Here is a 20,750-nt window from a genome sequence, read left to right on the forward strand (position 1 = left end):
GTGTTCTGAGGCCTGTGTCCCAGGCACATGAAACAAGGACTATTTCATTGTATGTCATAACCTGTGCTGCAGTTGCCTGCATGCCAAAGCCAGGAGGCCCTCAGACACCACCTGCTTGGAATCACTGCCTTCTCCCCTAGAACTATGGGTCAGGAGGGAGCTGTTCAGCCTGCAGATGGATTTTGTTGAAATTATAGAGTTTTCAGACGGATTTCTCTGGATCAAACATGGTTGGCATATGTGTTCTCTTTGGCTTGTACCGTGTTTGCCCAAATTGGTTTATTTTTACAAAGCAAAATGAATTGTCAACACTGAGAAGTCAAATCTGGATTTCTGGTTACTTTAATAAATTAGAAGACCCGGTAGCACTGGGCTCACATTCCTGCCTGGGATGTGTGCCTGTGTTTGGCTGGTGCAGAGCTGTCGCTGTGCCCGCTGGATGATTCATGTGCCTTTCAGTTCACCATAGTCCTCACCATTCCTTATTGCCTCCTGGTGGGGAGCTGCATGTCCAAGGCCAGTTACCACTGAGTGTATGCTTCTGTTTCTCAAACCAGAGAGTTGTGAGCAAAGTAAAATATTTTTGGTCTCGCCCCCTCACCATTTCCAACAAAAATGGAAAAGGTTTATTTACACCACCTGCCTTACCCCAGGGGTGAACCACCTGTTCTGCTTGGTAGGGTTGCTAGAACTTTATGTCAAAGGCTGTATTTGGTCCTCATCCTCTCTGCCTCAACCACCACCATCATGGTCACTATCACATCACATTTATTCATCCTTTGTCGGGCTATGTACACAACGAGACAGGTCAAGACAGCCCTGGATTTGTCTTGAGAGGCAAAATTGCTGGGCAAAGGGAATAGAGCAAACCATAGCTGGAGCCAGAGAGGTTAGATCAAATATGGTGAAGAATTGACCACGCTGGAAAGGGCTGCGAGAGAATGGTGTGAATGACACCAGGCGGCCTAGTGGGAGCCGCCTCTTGGCCTTCTGCCCAGCTCCTGACCTGAGCCGGGGACTGTGTAGCAGTGGCTGTAGGGCGTGGCCCAGCCCCCGTTCATTTCTGGGGCTCAGGAATATCGAAAAGCAAAGGTAATTCATACAGGGAGACTCGGGGCTGCCCTGTAAAATCAGCCACCTCATTGAAAACAAAACAAAACAAAATAAAACAACCTCAGTTTTCCAGCTATCTAATGGGATATGAAGATAGTTCCTGGGTCCCTGCATGAGACCCTGTCAGTCCAGGACACTGGTCCTCTGGGGGCCCGCTGTCCTCACCACACTGCCCCGCTCCGGTTTCCCAGAGGTTCCCCCAGAAGCCCCGGGGGGGCGTACTCCAGGCACTTCCCCCCGGTCAGGTGAGGCAAGCACTTGGCATGGTAGGAGAATTTCAGGTGGCCATGGTTCAAGGCGCACATCACCTCGTGTGAGCCAGACTGTGGTGTCCGGTCGCAGGTGCCAAGAAGGTCATCGTCCCAGCCATAGTCCGCGTCCCAGACCTGTACCCTCAGGGGCCCCCCTGTGGACAGGAGCACATCCCCGAAGTCCAGATGTATCATCCACTGGGGATGGTTATTGTTCCACACGGTGCTGGTCCGCAGCTCCTGGCCGCCAAAGAAGACCTTCAGATAGGCGTCCGTGGCAGTGAAATAGTCTCCCCACAGACCCGTTGCCACGAAGTTCATGACCACCAGCCGGGCCAGGCCCCTCTGCCGGGGACAGCAGTCCTGATTGGTGGCCGATGAGCCATGGCACACGCACTGGCATGGGTCCTGGGGGCTCTTCCGCTGTCCCGGGGGGCACGGGCGGCTGCAGTCCTTCCAGCGCGCCCTGTCCGTCACATACTTGCTCACCGCCTGCCGGAGCGCTTCCCGCCGCGGGTCCTGGCTCTCCAGCAGCACGTGCAGGGGCTCCAGTGTGTAGTCCACCAGGTCGGGGCTGTCCGGCAATGAGGCCACCCAGGCCGAGAACTGCTCAGGCCCAGCCTGGTTCCCGAACAGCAGGTCGTGCGTGAACGTGTGGTGGCCCCCAAGGACTTCAGAATGGCGTTCCCGGTAGGCCTGGTGGAAGGAGGACCCCATCTTGTGCTGCTTCTTCTTGTCCTCACACGCCTTGTACGCCGCCGAGGAGCTGGCTCGGCCACTTATGCTGACCTCAGCTTCGACGGACAAGCAGTCCTCCACCTCCTTGGACGTGAGCCCTTCCAGGGCCAGCTCGCAGGTGCGCAGGGCAGTGAGGGCCGTGATGCGGCCACCCAGGTCCATGGACTGGATGAAGTGGGTGCCGTAGCTGGAGATGAGCCTCAGGTAGTCGGGCTCGGTGGAGGTGTTGAAGTGGGGGGGCAGCGTCCTGAGGGCCTTCTTGAACTCAGGGTGGAGTGGGGGCGTGTGCACCAGGTGAAAACTGTGCAGGGGAGAGAAAAACCTCAGATGGGCCCAGGGGTAGGTACTGTTTTTCCCCATTCAGTAGCTTCCTCAGAGTTGCCCAAGGTCACGTTAAGTGGCAGGACTACGACTTGAACCCAGGTGGCCTGGCTCTAAAGCCCAAGCTCTGAACCCCTGAGCATCAGGGAAACCCACCGTGCCCACTGCTCTGTGGTGACCTAGGGACTGTATAGGTATTTTTGCCTTTTTCCAAAAAAAAAAAAAAAGATTTTTTTTCTTTCTTTTTTCTTTTCTTTTTAGGGCTGCACCTGCGGCATATGGAGGGTCCCAGGCTAGGAGGTGAATTGGAGCTGCAGCTGCCGGCCTACGCCACGGCCACAGCAACACCAGATGCAAACTGCATCTGTGACCTACACCATGGCTCATGGCAACGCTGGATCCTTAACCCACTGAGTGAGGTCAGGGATGGAACCTGAATCCTCAGAGAGACAGTGTCAGGTCCTTAACCCACTGAGCCATATGGGAACTCCTCCTTTTTATGTTCTAATTTTAAAAGCGATGACACTGCACTGATGGTATCCCTCTGGTTTTGAAAGCTAGTCGTGTGGTTTTGTCTGTCTGTCCCTTGTCCTACTGACAGCTCTCACCATGCAGGCAGAAGGTACCTTGTCTCACTCTGTGGGAAGTATGGTCTCCCGTGAGAGAAATCAGAGTGGGTGACTCTGGGCCCCATGGAGACAGTGCATTTCTCACAACGCCTCGGTCCTCGAGGGCTGGGGGCATGGCTGCTGTTGTTTGGCCTGTAGCCCTAATTTCCAGCACAGAGGCTGACCAGGCAGAGATGAAGAATGCTTGAACGAATGAAAAAGGCCCAGGGACAAGAGGGACCCTACCTGGTCTCCTGACCACAGGAGGCTGGCAAAGCCCAGGAAAGAGGGGCCTGGGTGCCCAGTAGACCTGAATGGCACTGGTTGGGGGCTCTAAGCACAGCCTTGCTTCTTCCCTTCACCTGTTCTCTCCCTGGGCTCTTCCAGATCAGGTCTCAGGGGAGAAGGTATATGAGCACCAGGATGGCCATTTCCTCCTGGTGGAAGCAGCCTCTGGGTGCCCACCCACCATTCCAGGGCTCCCAGACCACCTGGAGTTTCCCACGCCTTTTTCAAGTCCTCCACCCGCACCCCCAGCACTCACCTGTAGAAGCGACACTCCACTGAGTCCAGGCTGAAGCGGTACTGGTCCTGGTGAGTCTTCTGGGCCGCGAAGTTGGCTGCCTGGGAGTGGGAGCCCGCCACAGTCACCTGCACATTGGTGCTGGGCTTGGGAGTCACGTCCAGCCCTACCCGCCAGTCGTTGCGGATATTGCTGGCTGCCTCCTTAGCCACCTCCTCGGTGGAGCGGCCCTCTTCTCTGAGCACTTTGCGCTTGCAGCTGGTGCCCTGGGCGCGCCAGCTGGTGAGCGCCAGGGGCAGGCGCTGGAGAACGCCCCCCTGCAGAGCATTTTGGCAGAGGGTGCAGGTGCCGTCAGGTCGCAGGTAGTGCTGTGTGTCCACCGGAAAGGAGCGTGAACGCTGGAGGCTGGTCACATCCATGCCCTCCCCCGCCAGCCAGGCGCCTGGCACGAACTTGAGTTTGCGTCGGCACTCAGAGCGCGCAGCCGTGTAGCAGGGGGCGGGGGCGGGCGTGGGCAGCAGCAGGAGGAGGATGCCGAGGAGGAGCACTGGGGAGGCCATGGAGCTGCGGAGACAGGGGGCGTTTGGTCTTGTGAATTGGGCCATGGAGGATGGCTGGCTCCTTCATGGGTTTTCAGGGTGTATGGAATGGGGATGGAATGAGATATCTCTAAGAGTCTTTGGATGTCAGGCTGGAATGGCCCCTACTAACCTGGTCCACCCCCTACATTGTACAGATGGACCCAGAACGGGGAAGGGACTTGTCCAGGGTCACACAACCAGGAGGAGACCCTTGCTAGAATGTCCTTATTTAAGGCCAAATGGAAATCTAGATATATGGCTTTGTCCCCAGGACCACGGCTACTGCTTTTGGGGAGGAGGCTCTGCTTGCCGAGGAGGGGACCGGGAGTAGCTATTGAAGGATTTGGAGAGGAATTTGGGGACTCTAGGAAGCCTGGACTCTGGAGAAGCATCAGACCCTAGAACCAGCCATGCATTTCCCATCTCACCTCTCTCATTCCCCCTCCTCCCTCCCTCCCATTGAGCCCTTAACAGAATTGGGAAAGAAAGGAGGTTGTGCATCACCCTTGCTCTCCCCATTTCCCCTTTGGGGGTCCTCTCTCTGGGTTCATGGAAGAACATCAGCCTGAATTCTAGACTAAAAGCTGCCCATGCACCTATGCCCTTAGATCCTGTATAGGGAGGGGCCGTCTGGTTTGCTCCCCTGATGCCCGTCTCCTCCTTGGCATTCCCTGCCATGCTCTGCGGGATTCTGGCAGTGACTGCGAGCTTCTTCTTGTTGACCATCGGACAACAAAGCTCAAAGGTTCTGCCTCAATTTGAGGTGGCTCTGGAGACGTACCTGGCCTGCTTATGATCTGGAATCCCCTCTCTGTACCCTCTGTTCAAACTGAGTTCCTCAGAGGCCTCTGCCCTGTGACACCTGCCAGGGACAGCAGCTTGTCTGAGCCTCGGGGGCATATGGAGAGCAGGAACTTCCCCCTGCAGTCAAGCCGGAGCCTTCTGCGCCCTTCCCAGAGGTCTGGCTTGAGTGGTGGAGTTTTAGGAGAAGGAGAGGATTTTAAAGGCCCTCAGATTCGCCCACTTAGGGGGCCAGCGCAGTTCATAACCTTGATCTAAAGAACTCCATCTCCATCCTGACTTTCATCATATTATCTCCCAAGGGCCTCTTTCCTGCTTTCTTAGCTTTAACTGTCAGCACTTGAAGGGGCCGTAAAGACTGTGTCCTCGAACCTCATGTTGTATAAGAGAAAACTGAGGCCCCGTGGTAAGTATGAGGCTGCCCACCCAATCAGTGACGGAGCGCGATCTGGACCCAAGTGTCTCGTCTTCTGGTTCACAGCACTTCCTGCTCCATCAGGCTCTTCCCCGGATGGAGTAGCCCTCTGTCTGTCCCTACCCGGGGGCTCCCAGCCTCCCTGTCCTCCTGCCTCCCCCTTACCTGGAGTCCTGTTTTGAGCTGCTCCTAGGCAGTCACCCTCTCTCCTGGCAGGAGGCTGTTGAAATGGTAGTGCAGCCCCCCAGAAAGGCTCACCACATAGCTCATCACCCAGGCCACAGTTCTCCTCACTTCTGCTTCCTGCCCCGCCCCCCAACTGTGGTCACGAGTCCCCTTTGCTCTCCCTTCCCCCTGCCTCCCCCAGCACCCACCTTGTCCTCACCTCCTCATCCGGCCCGCTGACAGCTCTCTCAGGAAGCCAGCAGTGACGGCCAGATGCTCATCTGCCAGGCAGGTATTAGACCCCATGGGGTGTGACGATCAGGGGAGTTATCATGCAGACAGTGCTCAGAAGGGTGCCTGGTCCTCCCTGGGTGTTCAAGCACCTGTGCATTCCCTCCTCCCAGAGCAGCGGGGAGAAAATAAACATTGTTCAACCCCCCTTGCCCACTTCCTGCCTACACCTGCATCCCAGCCCAGGGTGGGTTCTGGGCCCCAAACACGCACCCTGGGACAGGGTTTCCCACTCCCCACTTTGGCCCTGCCGTCTCCAGCCCCCACCCTAGTCCTGGGCTGTGATTGCAGTGGGGGGTTGGGGGGGAGGCAGCCCTGTGACCCTGTTGGGTGGGACCAGGGCCCAGGGTCTTCTCCACCCTCTGACTTAGGTGAGGTTTCCATGGGTTGACTGACTCACAGGCAACATCTGGGGGTCCGAATCTTACTGGTCTGAGGTGGAGACGGTTGGGGTGGGGGGGCTGTTTTCATGAGTTCACCCTCTGATGGCGTAAGTGACAGGAAAAAATAGCCACAGGCCCCAGACCACGTGTGACACCAGGGGATGGCTCATCCCTTGAGTTTAGGCCCACCACTGCACCCCTGCTCTTACGGGAACTGCGCCTTAAGCTGTCTTCTCAAAACCCAGCCCCATCTCCTCCCCGCAGGGTCCCTCCTCCCTCTTCCAGAATTTGTGGCCTCCTGACTGCCTTCCGGCCTCATCCGAGGCCTAACTCGAGCCCCCAGGCTGTGGGGACTTGAGTTTTGACAACTTTGAGGGGTGTGGACCCTGTGGAAAATCTGTAGGAAGAGAAACGTAAGGTAGGGGAGACAGGTTCTAAACCCAGCTCTGACGCAAACTTGCTGTGTGACTCTTGGCAGTAGAGCTTTAACTCCTTTCTAGGTTGGTTTCTTCATCTGTAAAATCAAAGGGAGGGAGTTCCTGTCATGGCTCAGCAGCAACGAACCAGACTAGTATCCATGAGGATGCGGGATCGATCCCTGACATTGCTCAGTGGGTTAAGGATCCAGCGTTGCCAAGAGCTGTGGTGTAGGTCACCGACGTGGCTCAGACCTGACGTGGCTGTGGGGTAGGCTGGCAGCTGCAGCTCATATTCAGCCCCTAGCTTGGGAACTTCCTTATGCCGTGGGTACAGCCCTCAAAAGCAAATGAAAAGAAATGAAATAAAAAATAAAATAAAAAGGAGGACTTTGGGATTTCTTTCAAAAATTTTTTTTTATTGTTATTTCCCCAGTACGATTTTTTTTTTCCTACGGTACAGCATGGTGACCCAGTTACACATACATGTATACATTCTTTTTTCTCCTGTTATCTTGCCCCATGATAAGTGACTAGACGTAGTGGCATTTCTAAGGATCCTTAGATTCCTAATGATGAAATATGCATTTTAGCAGTTTTCACCTGGTGTATGAAGTGGCTAATGTTTGGGAGATGCTGGTGGGGCGGGAAGGAGGTGGCGGTCCGTTAAAGAGCTGTGATGACATCCAAGTTTACAACTGATTTGGCCTGAATAACTGATGACAGCTGTCCTTTCCTCTTGCAACCTAGCACTTGACTTGTGTTTTTTTTTTTTTTTTTTTTTTTTTTTTTTTGTCTTTTTGCTATTTCTTGGGCTGCTCCCGTGGCATATGGAGGTTCCCAGGCTAGGGGTCTAATTGGAGCTGTAGCTGCCAGCCTACACCAGAGCCACAGCAACGCGGGATCCGAGCCAAGTCTGCAACCTACACCACAGCTCACGGCAACGCCGGATCGTTAACCCACTGAGCAAGGGCAGGGACCGAACCCGCAACCTCATGGTTCCTAGTCGGATTCGTTAACCACTGCGCCACTACGGGAACTCCTGACTTGTGTTTTAAGCACAGTTTTTCCTCAGAGATATGTTGCAATTTCCAGACACCATCTGTATGGTTTATTATTAACGACAATAGAATTCACATACCATACTATTCACCCATTTAAAGTGTGCAATTCAGTGAGTTTTAGAACAACTTACAGAATCGTGCAACCATCGCCACGGTCAATTTTAGAACATTTTCATTGCTCCCCCAAAGAAACGCTGTACCCACGAGCTGTCCCTGCTCATTTTCCCCAATACCAGTCTACTTTCTGTCTCTAAGGAGTTTCTTATTTTGGACATTGCATGTTAATTAAGTCTTATAGGACCTTTTGTATCTGGCTTATTCCACATAACAGAATATTTTCAAGGGTCATCCAAGCTGTAGTGTGTATCAATACTGCATTCCTTCTCATGGCTGAATGATATTCGGTAGTATGGACATAATACATTTGGTTAACCGCTTATTAGTTGATGGCCATTTGGGTTGTTTTCACTTACTGGTTATTATGAATGAAACTGCTGTGAACAGTTGTGTATAAGTTTTTTTGTGTCGACATATATTTTTCTCTCAGGTATATATAGGAGTGGAGTTGATGGGTCTATGGTAACTCTCTAGGATCTGTTTTCCTATGTGGTTGCACCATTTTACATTCCCACCAGCAGTATGTAAGGGTCCTGATTTCTCCATTTCCTTATTATCTTACTTTTTGATTGCAGCCATTCTTGTGCGTATGAAGTGTTGTCTCATTGTGGTTTTGATTTGGATTTCCCCATTAGCTAATGATGTGGAGCATGTTTTCATTTGCTTACTGGTCACTTGGGTATCTTCCTTGGAAAAATGTCTACTAGAGTTCTTTGCCATTTTTGGATTGGGTTTTGTCTTTTTTTTTCTTTCATTTTTTAAAGTTTGATTGAAGTATAGTTGATTTATAATGTGATAATTTCTGCGGTACTGCAGAGTGATTCAGTTGTACATGTACACACATCCATTCTTTTTCAGATTCTTTTCCCATGTAGACCACACATAATATTGGGCAGGATTCCCTGTGCTATACTCGGGTTTTGTCTTTTTATGTTGACTTATAATAGTTCTTATATATGTTATTTTATTTTATTTAGCATATTGGAAAATAATTCTATTTTCCAAAACAAAGTCTTTATATATTTTAGATTCTATATGCTTATCAGGTATGTGATTTGCAAATATTTCCTTCTGTGAATTGTCTTTTTACTCACTTGATGGTGTCTTTTGAAACATGAATGTTTTTAATTTTGATGGAATGTTTTTAATTTTGATGAAGTCCAATTTATTTTTTCTTTTATGTTTTTAATGTTGTATCTAAAAGTCTCTGCTGAAGGTCATGAAGATTTACTCCTATATTTTCTTCTGAGAGTCTTATAGTTACCTTTAGGTCTGGGTAACAATATAAACTCAGGGAGTACCTGTTGTGGCTCAGTGGGTTAAGGACTTGACATTGTTTCTGTAAGGATATGGGTTTGATCCCTAGCCTTCCCAATGGGTTAAGGGTTTGGCATTGCTGCATGCTGCGGTGTGGGTCACAGATGTGGCTCAGATCCAGTGTTGCCATGGTTGTGGTGCAGGCTGGCAGCTGCAGCTCTGATTCGACCCCTGGCCCAGGAACTTCCTTATGCTGTACATGTGGCTGTAAAAAGAAAACAAATATATATATATATATATATATATATATAAACTCTGACTTCATTCTTTTGCATGTGGATATGCTTTTTTTTTTTCTTTCTTTTTTTTTTTAATGGCCACACGTGCGGCAAGGATAAGGTTTTAATATATACATTTTTAAGGTTACAAGATATTTCCTCTTGCCAAAAAGCTCCATGGATACTCGGCACAGAATGTGTGAGGAAGGTATTGATTCTGATGCCATCTACTTACATGATCTATACCTACTGCATTCACAAACTGTAATAAAAGCAGAAGTCCTTTAACAAATCACATGGTTAGAGTGCACTTATTGGGCATATTTTAGAGATCCAGAGTGCAGCCTCAGGCTTTGTTCCCTTCATCCTGTGATCGAACCTTCCTTGTTCCTTTTTCGATACAGATTTGTGACACTTTGGCGGTTTTCCTTACCCCTCAAATGAGTTACCCACAGTTATGCTTGAGTTATGGTGATAACTTAGTCTCATGAAAGGAGTTGAAGAGTTTTTCCATTTTTCTCCATGCTGTGGCAGAGTTTGTGGAAGGCTGCCACTCAGTTGTTTTTAAATTTTCTTCTTTTAAATAGAGTTGATTCTCAGTGTTGTGCCAATTTCTGCTGTGTAGCAAAGTTTTTTTTTTTTTTTTAAATTGTTAAAATAGAGTCGATTTACAATGTTGTGCCAATTTCTTGGCACTCAGTTTTTGTTGATGAGTAGATTTGTAACTACAAGGTCCATACCTTCAATAGTTATAGCTTTATTCAGGTTTTCTGGCTTTTTTTCTGGTATTGGTTTTGGCCAGTTACATTTTTCTAGGAAACCTTCTTGTTTGTCTAAAATTTCACACTTGTGGGCATGATGTTATTTACAACAGTCTGTCTCTTAAAAAAATCCTTCTGCATCAGTAGTGATGACTCTTTTTTGATTACAATTTTTCTTATGGTTTTTCTCTTTTTTCTGTATCAGTCTTATTAGAGATTTTTATGTATTTTATTACTGTCCTCAAAATATATGTTCTTGGCTTTATTGATCCTCTCTATTGTATCATTATTTTCTAAGTTGTTAATTTCATTCTGATTTTTTTCATTTCCTCCCTTTTCCCTGTATTCTTTGGGCTTCTCCTATTGTTCTTCTCTAACTTCTTTATCTTTAAAAAAATTTGCTTTATTGAAATATAGTTGATTTACAATGTTGTGTTCATTTCTGTCGCACAGCAAAGTGATTCAGGTATACATACATATATATTCTTTTTACTATTTTTCCCATTATGGTGTATTACAGGATATTAGATATAGTTCCCTGTGCTCTACAGCAGGACATTATTGTTTATCCACTTGGTTTATAATAGTTTGCATCTACTAATCCCAACTCCCAATCCATCCCTCTCCCTCCCCTCTCCCCCTTGGCAACTGCAAGTCTGTTCTCTGTTTTGTAGATAAGTTCATTTGTGTCATAATTTAGATTCCTTAATATGTGATATCATATGATATTTGTTTCTCTATCTGACTTACTCAGTATGGTAATCTCTAGGTCCACCTATGTTGCTGTAAATGGATCTTTTTCTAACTTCTTGAGGTGAATCCTTAGTTCATTAATTTTCAATCTTTTTTTAAAAAAATGGATGTATAATTGACATGGAACTTTATTATTAGGTTCAGGTGTACAGCATAATGATTTGCTATTTGTGTGTATTGTGAAATGATCACTACAGTAAGTCTAGTTAACATCTGTCACCACACTTAGTTACAGAGTCTTCCTTTACTTGTGATGGAATTTTAAAGATCTCTTAACAACTTACAAATATGCAATAGGTATGATGGACTAGGTCACCATCTGGAGGTTAACATCCCCCTGGGTTTACTATTGTTCTCTTTGGTATACTGTTATCTAAAAATCACCCTTGCTTATTCTGAGGGTTATTTTTTTCTAGTTCTATTTACTTTTCCTCTACTAAATTAGTCATTGGTACTATTACTTGATTCAGTCAAAGTTTGCTTATGTTTACCTCCGCATTTACCAATGTCTTTGTTCATTATTCTTTCATCTCTGAGCTTCCTTTAGAAATAATTTTCCTTTTCCTTTTTCTTTTCTTTTTTTTCTCTTTACGGCTGCACCCACAGCATATGGACATTCCTGGGCCGGGGACTGAATTGGAGCTGTAGCTGTGGCTCACACCACAGCTAGAGCAACACTGGATCCAAGCTGCATCTTGTGGCAATGCCGGATCCTTAGAACCTGCACCTCACAGCGACCTTAATCTGATGAGCCACAATGGGAACTCCAGTTTTCCTTTTTCTGAACGTGAACCCATTAAAAGTGCTTTCATTAAGCATTTGTGGCAGCACAGGCTTTCAGTTTTTGTTTCGCCCTTGATATTAAATCATAATTTCGGGTGACTGACACTTTGATGTTATTACTGGTTGACATCTCTTAGCACTTTGCAGTTATTTCACTGTTTCTGGTTTCTGTTGTTGCTCCTGTTTCATTGTCATTCCTTTGTAGAGAATTTGTCTTTTTTTGAGGGGGGAGGGACTGTTTTCAAGATCTGTTCATTTTTGATTTTTTGAACTTAGATGACAAAATATGTTATCTAGATATGAATGTCCTCTAATTTATCTTGCTTGGGATTTATTCCTCCTGAAGCTGAAGATTCCCATCATTCATCAACCTGAAAAACATCCTAAGCATTATCCTTTCATATAGTCCGTCTCCCTCATTCTGTCTATTTTTGCCTGGTGGCATATGCCAATTAGCCGTATAACAGGACTTTTCACTCTGTCTTCCCAGTCTGTTATACTCTTTTTTATTGCCTACTTTTTTGTCTTTCTGAACTTTGTTCTCATTATTTTTTTCCAGTTCTTTATTTCAGTTCACTAATTCTGGCTTTAGCTTTGTCTAATCTGCTATTTAAACATTGACTTTTAAAATTAGGTAATATAGGAGTTCCCGTCATGGCTCAGTGGTTAACGAATCTGACTAGGAACCATGAGGTTGTGAGTTCGATCCCTGGCCTCGCTCAGTGGGTTAAGGATCCGGCATTGCCGTGAGCTGTGGTATAGGTTGCAGATGCAGCTTGGATCCCACGTTACTGTGGCTCTGGTGTAGGCTGGCAGCTACAGCTCCAATTAGACCCCTAGCCTGGGAACCTCCATATGCCACAGGTGCGGCCCTAGAAAATACAAAATAAATAAATAAATAAATAAATAATAAAATTAGGTAATATATTTATCAAGATGCAAACATCACAATATTATAAAAAGATATATAGTGAATAATCTCCCTCCTGCTCCTTTCCCATCTGCTCCCTACCAACTTAGCTCCACAGATGCCACTTCACCCCCCCTTTTTTAGTTTCTTTGCGTCTTCTCAGAATTTTTTCATACTAATATAAGCAAATACTAGTAGAAATGTTTTCTTATTTTCTCCCTTTTTCACACAGATGAAGGCATGTTATACATCTTGCTTTGTACTTTGATTTTGTTATTGGATAGTATAATTTGGAGGTGTTTGCATATCAGCACATGGAGAGTTTTCTTGTTCTTTTATTTTTAAACACTTGGATAATGTTTCATTATATGGATGAACCATAATTTATTTGACTAGCCTTTTTTTTTTGCTTTTTCAGGCCACTCCCTTGGCATATGGAAATTCCCAGGCTAGGATTTAAATCAGAGCTATAGCTGCCAGCCACAGCCATAGCCACAGCCACAGCCAGGCCAGATCTGAGCCACATCTGCGGCCTACACAATAACTCACAGCAATCCTGAATCCCCAACCCACTGAGCAAGGCCAGGGATCAAATCCACATCCTCATAGATACTATTTGGATCTGTGCCACAGCAGGAACTCCTGACTAGCCTCCTATTAATGGACATTTTTTTTTTTTAACAGTCTTTTGCTCTTACAAACAATGCTACAGTGAAAAACCTGTATATACCTCATTGTGGGTATGTAAAGATGTTATCTGTGTATAAATTTCCAGAGGTTGAACTGCTGGGTCAGAACCTTGTATATGTACAATTTTGTTATAAATTATATGTATATATGCACATATGCACACACACATACATATATACAAATATTACATGTATACACATAGCATGTATATATACATACATATTACATATAAACACATATGCATACTCTCCATAGGGCTGGCATCAGCTTTCATTCTTACAGCAATGCATGAATGGACCTGTTTCCTGAGTTTTACTTACAGAGTATGTGGTCAAACTTCTAGATTTTTGTTACGTTCATTTCTACTTTCAGTTATTTATTTTCTGCTTATAAACTCTCTTTCATTCTGTTCCAACTTTTGTGATTATGCTTTCTATTCCTTTAAAAAAATGTAAAAAAAACATTCAAAAATGTACTCAATTAGAATTTTACATCTAGTTATGCCCTTTACATCCTGTAGCCCTTGGTGCATCTAATTCTCTATCTTGTCACATCAGCTTATTTTATACCTTACACCTTATCAGACAGGTATCTTAGTGGCTTGTATCCTTGAGTGTTTTGCTCATAAGTTTATATTGTGAGGAGTTCCCATCACGGCTCAGCAGAAACGAATCTGACTAGCATCCATGAGAACACAAGTTCGATCCCTGGCCTCGCTCAGTGGGTTAAGGATCTGGTGTTGCCGTGAGCTGTGGTGTAGGTCGCAGATGCGGCTTGGATCCCACATTGCTGTGGCTGTGGCTGTGGCCGGTGGCTACAGCTCCAAATTGACCCCGAGCCTGGGAACCTCCATATGCCATGGGTATGGCCCCAAAAAGACAAAAAAAAAAAAGGTCTATATTGAGTGTCTTTATCTGTGGGAATCCCCCAAAGCCTGGGTTCAGAAATTCCTCCAAAGTAGGTTTGCATTTGGTTGTGTGAAGCACCTCCCAGTTTTCCCAACCCATCTATTTATATTTACTTTTTGGCTTGGCATATTCTGACCCATACATGTGGGGTCAGTTTAAACCTCAGATGAAGGGAGGGTAAGTCTGTGGTTTTGATGTTTTAGGGGAGATCTTTGTCCTTCCACTCAGACTTGAGAGTGAGACAAACAAGTGTCTTTCTTGACTTTCCTAGTAAATAGATCCTTTTTCTAGTCTCCCCTTTCATTGGCATTATTAGCGCTTGGAGCATTTATTTAGGTTTTAAGTGGGATGATCTCAGCTTCAATTTCCCCACCCCCATCCCCCACCCGAAGACATGTTTGCCTTTCACTTGGGCCCTGGTTTTCCTGGATAGGTACACACCCTCCGGATCTCCACTGCTGGTCTGCCTGCTTCGCTCCGTAGATCTTATTTCTTGGGATTTCTTTTACTTATTTTCAGTTTCATCTAGGTTTTCTCCTACATGTTGCTGTATTTAATCTGGCCTTTCTAAGTGTTTTGCTACAGAGATTATTGATCTATAATATTTGATCTCACAAATATGACTCATGCAATAAATCTTTTATTCATATTATTCAAATAAGGCAGCACCTACTATGTACTAAACTATTTTATTGTATGCTTTCTATTTCATTCCGAGATATTCAAAAGACTCTGATAAGTATAGCACTCACCGGCTAATTCACAGGCTATTACATAAACGAAAAATTTTCCTCTTTCAACAAAGAGATCTAAGCATGGCATGTGATGACATTTTCATATGAAATCAACCCAACTTAGAGAGCACTGCAAGGGCATTTGTAACACCTTTGATTCGAAGTTCACCCCACCACATTGATCTCCATGGATTAGTAGAACAGGACTCTAGATTGCCAATGTGCATATCATGGAAATGAGTGGAATCTCCTGCTTTAAAAAAACAAAACAAAACAATGGAGATAATGAGTGTTGCTATAGTAATATATACTATAGGACTCTCAGAATGCTGAAACTGTGACGATACCAGGCTCCTCCCTCTCTCCTGTGCTTTCTGGATTTCTCTTCAGATTCTGAAGTCTCTCATCTCTTCTTTCTCTGCTCCATTCTTCACTTTCACTTCTTGGCTCACTCATCTGCTCCCGCAATGGCAGCCCAGCCTTCCCAGTTGGCTTCCATGGCTCACTCTTTTGCTTTTGGATAGCATGGACTTTACAGTTTACAAAGACCTTCAGATACATTATTTAATCTACACCTAACCGTGTTGTGACATAAGCAGAATATTGTTATTCCTAGTTATTTTACTTAACGAAAAAACTGAGACCCAGTAAGTAGTACTTGCCCAGCATAACACGGCCAACAAGTGGCAGAGCAGGGACCAAACCCAGGGTTTCTGGCGCAAGGCTGGGGCTCTCTCAGGAGTGCAGCTCGTATACAGCTGCCTAGTAAGTCCATATCCAAGTGAAATTCCAACATCTGGAAAAACTGGATTTCTAACTCATCAGTGAGCTCTTGTTTTCTGATATTTCTATTAAAGAACAGTAGGTCTGGGATGTCTTTTCTAAACTCAGATTATAGAGTTTAGAAAATTGGTGTAGGTTTTGTGAATGTCTTGAAGGCCCTGCTTGGCCATGTCTGGGAGCTTTGCAGTGGGTTACTAGTGGCCAAGGGCTTGTGAAAATATAAATATCTCACTGAGCTTAAACCTGAATGGAAAAAAAAAAAATTCTGAGTAAGAGTCTGACTAATGGCTCTTTGGAAGAAATGGAGCAGTGTCTGAGACTTTTCCATCTGCCTTTCAGCTAGAAAAGTTTCATCTTAAACCCCTGCAGCCCTGTGCTTTTGATCAGCATGGTGTACTGTGTACATACATCTGTTGTAACTCATTGATGGAGCCTTTACTGAATGCCTAGTATATGCTAGGTGCTGCTAGGTGCTACTGATTACAGAGCCATGCAAGACAGGATTCTGTCTTTAATGGAGACCACAGTACAGAGAAGTTTTAGCACCATGATTGAATTTATAGTCTTGGGAGCCAGATTGCCTGGTCAAAATCACTGCTTTGTCACAACTAACAATCAACCTTGGATCTAATTTCTTCATGCCTCAGTGTCCTCGTATGTAAAATAAAGCCAATAGTTTTACCTACCCAATTATGCCTATAACTCAGAGGGTGGCTACGGAGATTAAAAGGTAATATATGTAAAGGGCTTGGGACGGAGTAAGAGATCTAAAGAAAACGTAGGTCACTGGCATACAATCTTAAGGGAGCTTTGGGGTGTGTGGCTTAGAAATGAGGAAATGAGTCCAGAGTGGTAGTTTTGGATTCAGTTAATCCACTAATGTCATCAGAAGCAGATGCTCTGGAGGACTGGCAGCAGGAGACATTGTGCAGAAGTTTTCAGGGCGTGGAATACCAGGAGCAATGGCATCGAGGCAAGAAAAGAGAGACTCATATCAAGGAAATAGGTTGTTTCTATGGGTGGCACTAGTATGTAGGGAAAAGAAATGGGTAGGTGTTCATAACTATCCCTATTGTAAACATCCCGTATTTAACACTCACCTTCTGCCAGGCACCTTGGGAAGTGCTTTAAAATTACGATGTAAGTTAATCCTTGCAAAAGCACATGAAATCTCCCTATGAACTGTTGAAATGTGCCAGGCAAATACTCCTTTTAGGACAAAGCCCTACACTGAGGTGAAATGACAAGGGGTGGAACCTAAGCTGAACAGGACAGAGAGAAGCCAAGTAAAAAGAAGATCTAGATAGAAGTGGGGAACTGTTAACAGGAAGCGGTTCTCAAAGTCCTGTGAAGCCATGTTTAAAAGACAGTTTCCAGTAGAACAGAAGGGGGAGCCCTAGAGTCATGAATCTTGGCCAAAAAATCCTTGCCCATTCTTCCCATTCAGGAACATAGGGAAACCTACCTCACTTAAACATGGGCAACAGACCTGAGGGAAGGAACCCAGCCCCACTCAGGGTTCTTATATGAAAAGGGACTAGCGGGCATAATAATAGGTCATCAGACAATGAAGTTCTCTAGAAAGACATGCCTACAAAACAAATGAAATTTTTATTTTACTATTTCAAAACAAGCTAAAAGGATTTTAAAAAAATGACTGAAGTTATGAAGTTAAAGCATAACACAGGATTATAAAAATTCATAAATCAGATGATTGGACAAAAGAAAGACTGTAAAATTCAGTAATTAAAACCTCTTTTTCTTTTCTAAAAAGCACAACTGAAGTTCCTTGGTGGCCTAGGAGTTAAGGATCTGGCGATGTCACTGCCATGGCTTGGGTTCAGTCCTTGGCCCAGGAACTTCCATATGCTGTGGATATGGCCAAAAATTTTTAAAAAAATAATAAAATTTAAAACTTAAGCAAAGACCATTTCAGAAATGAAAACTAAACTAGAGTGAATAAATAACACAAATAATATCATAAGAGAAATAGAAGATGAAAAGGAGGAAAATTTAAAAGAAATAAAAATAAACTGAAAAATGGGAGGGAAAAGGATATGGAGAAAATGATAGCCTTGGAAGATAGAGAAGATCCAACCTGTGTATAAAAGAGAACCTAAGGAAGAAAACTCAAGCAGTGGAACTAAGTAAATATACAATCATCATGAAAGCTTTAACTTCCCTCTCTCTGTAACCGGTTAAACAAGCAGACAGCAATAAAATCAGTATAAAAAAATGTGAATAATACAATTGGTAAACTTGACCCAATTAACACACACAGAACACTGTATCCATGTGCTGAAGAAATACATGTTCTTTTCAAGTGCACATTGAATGTTTTTCTAACTTATCTATGTGGGCCAAAAAATAAGTCTCAAAAATGGAATGTTTCAATGGATTGAAATTTTACAGATAATGTTCTATTATCTAATGGACTTAGCTAGAAGTCAAAAACAATAACAAAAAACAAAAGAAAATCCCAAGAGATTTGGAAATCAACCAGTATCCTTCAAAAGAACCCTAAAGTCAAAAAATAAATTGGACAAGACTTTGAACTGAAGGGTAATAAAAATACAGCATGCTAAAGTATGTGGGAAATGATGAGAGTCATGCTTAAAAGGAAGTGGATAGTCACAAATGCATATATTAGAAAAGGAGAAAGATGTGCTATCAATAATCAAAGTATCTACCTCAAAATGTTAAAAAGTATGACAGATTAAATCCAAACAGTGACTCCTACACTGTTGGTGGGAATGCAAATTTGTGCAACCACTATGGAGGACAGTATGGCGGTTCCTTAAAAAACTAAATACAGAACTACTGTATGTTCCAACAATCCCACTCTGGGGCATCTATCTGGAGAAAACCATAGTTCAGAAAGATAACATGCATCCCAGTATTCATTGCAGCATTATTTACAATAGCCAAGACATGGAAGCAGCCTAAATGTCCATCGACAGAGGAATGGATAAAGAAGGTGTGGTACATACATACTATGGACTATTATCCAGTCATAAAAAAGAATGAAATAATGCCATTTGCAGTAACATGAATGAACCTAGAGATAATTATACTGAGTGCAGTAAGTCAAAGACAGACGTCATATGATATCACATGTGTGGAATCTAATAAAAATGACACAAATGAACTTATCTACAAAACAGAAACAAACTCACAGATTTCAAAACCTGTCTTTTGGTTACCATAGGTGAAACTGTTGAGGGGAGGAAAGAACTGGGAGGGTGGGAATAGCTTATGCACGCTACTGTGTAAAATAGATGATCAATGAGAACCGACTGTTGCACAGAAAACTCTTCTCAATAGTTTGTAATAACTTATATGGTAAAATATTTATATATTTATATGTATGACTGATTCACTTTGCTGTACACCTGAAACTAATATATTGCATGTCAACTATACTCTAATAAAGTTAATTTAAAAATCCAAACAGTGTACAAAGGAAATAATAGAGAAGAAATATCAGGAACAGAAAGCAGATATACAGTAAAGAAAATCAGAAGCCATAGTTGTTTCTTAAAATGACAAATACAATTTATTCACCTTTAGCGAGACATATAGAAAAAGAGTAAGTGCAGGCTGACAATATCTAGAAGGAAAAAGGCACTATCGCTACAGAGCCAATAAACGTTAAAGGGATCATAAGATGTTATGAAGGATTTCATGCCAATAAATTTGACAATTTAGATAAAATTGATACATTTTCTTAAAACCAGAGCTTACCAAAAGTAATGTGGAAAGAAAGAAAAAAATCTGAATAAGCCTGTACTTGGAAAATAAGCATTTTCTTTTATAAAATTAAGATTTGAGCACCATTAGAGTCCCTTTTTCTTTTCTTTTTTTTCTTTTTTTGTCTTTTTGTCTTTTTTTTAGGGCCGCACCGCAGCATATGGAGGTTCCCAGGCTAGGGGTCGAATCAGAGCTGTTGCTGCCAACCTACGCCAGAGCCACAGCAACACCAGATCTGAGCTGCATCTGCGACCTACACTACAGCTCATGGCAACGCCGGTTCCTTAACCCACTGAGCAAGGCCAGGGATCGAACCTGCAACCTCATGGTTCCTAGTCGGATTTGTTTCCACTGTGCCACAATGGGAACTCTGAGTCACTTTCTCAAAGTGCAAAATTTAATGGCATTAAGTACATGCACATGTTGTGCAACCATTACCACTACCAGTTTCAGAACATTTTCATTATCCCTGAAAGTTTATATTCGTCAGCAATCACTCCCCAGTCTCTCCTCCCCTCCCCATGCCAGTCGCTGAAACAGCTTATCCACTTTCTCTCTCTATGGATTTCCCTACTCTGGACATTTCATATAAATGGAATCATGTATATGTAGTGTGGCGTTGTGTGTCTGGATGCCTTAACTTAGCATAAGGCTTTCAAAATTTATCCGTTTGTAGCATTTAGAAGTATTCTTTCCATGTCTGAATAATGTTCCATTGTATAGTCATACCACATTTTGTTTACCCAATTATCAGTTGATGGATTATTTCTACTTTTTGACTATTATGAACAATGGAGCTATGAGCATTCGTGTACAAGTTTTTGTGGACCGATATTTTCATTTCTCTTGGGTATATACCTAGGAGTGGAATTGCTGGGTCATATGGTGATTCTAGGTTTAACTTTTTGAGAAACTGCCCACCTGTTTTCCAAAGCAGTTGCACCATTCTACATTCTCATTAACAATGCATTAGGGTTCCAGTTCCTCTGCAACCCAGTCAAGACTTGCTATTTATCTTTTTTGTTTGTTTGTTTTTGTTGTTGTTGTTGTTTTTTAGGGCCACAGGTACAGGATATGGAAGTTTCCAGGCTGTGGTCAGATCAGAGCTGCAGCTGCTGGCCTACACCACAGCCACAACACCGGATCTGAGCCATGTCTGAGATCTACACAATAGCTGATGGGAGCAATGGATCCTTAACATACTGAGGAAGGCCAGGGATCGAACCTGCATCCTCATGGATACTAGTTAGGCTTGTTACCACTGAGCCACAATGGGAATTCCTATCATTTTGATTATAGCCATTCTAGAGCTTGTGAAATGGCATCTCATTGTAGTTTTTTTGTTTTTTCGTTTTT

The 20,750-nt window shown here is 44.1% G+C and overlaps 2 protein-coding genes across 3 annotated transcripts in view; one reads left to right on the top strand and one right to left on the bottom strand.

Moving 5' to 3' along the window:
• The window catches only part of PALD1 (phosphatase domain containing paladin 1), a 151,835-nt gene that overhangs the window by 128,407 nt on the left and 2,678 nt on the right, over positions 1-20,750 (top strand). The gene's annotated exons all lie outside the window — the stretch shown is intronic.
• PRF1 (perforin 1) lies at positions 752-5,675 on the bottom strand. Its single transcript, XM_003483492.5, has 3 exons — positions 5,517-5,675; positions 3,576-4,118; positions 752-2,403 (listed from the first exon to the last, which is right to left on the bottom strand). Exons 2-3 carry the CDS (start codon positions 4,112-4,114, stop codon positions 1,275-1,277), a joined length of 1,668 nt encoding a protein of 555 aa, XP_003483540.3. The 5' UTR covers positions 4,115-4,118; positions 5,517-5,675; the 3' UTR covers positions 752-1,274.

Source organism: Sus scrofa, chromosome 14 (genome assembly GCF_054392235.1).
Source record: "Sus scrofa isolate SSC_HxYL_T2T_F1_AM1 chromosome 14, Sscrofa_HxYL_maternal_Yorkshire_Landrace_v2.0, whole genome shotgun sequence".
NCBI lineage: Eukaryota > Metazoa > Chordata > Mammalia > Artiodactyla > Suidae > Sus > Sus scrofa.

Excerpts from the sequence above, each read along its gene's own strand:
- PRF1 (XM_003483492.5), bottom strand. The coding sequence starts at position 4,114 with ATGGCCTCCCCAGTGCTCCTCCTCGGCATCCTCCTCCTGCTGCTGCCC. Across the intron at positions 2,404-3,575 it reads GTGGAGTGTCGCTTCTACAG|TTTTCACCTGGTGCACACGC; the intron begins GTGAGTGCTGGG and ends TCCCCTGCACAG.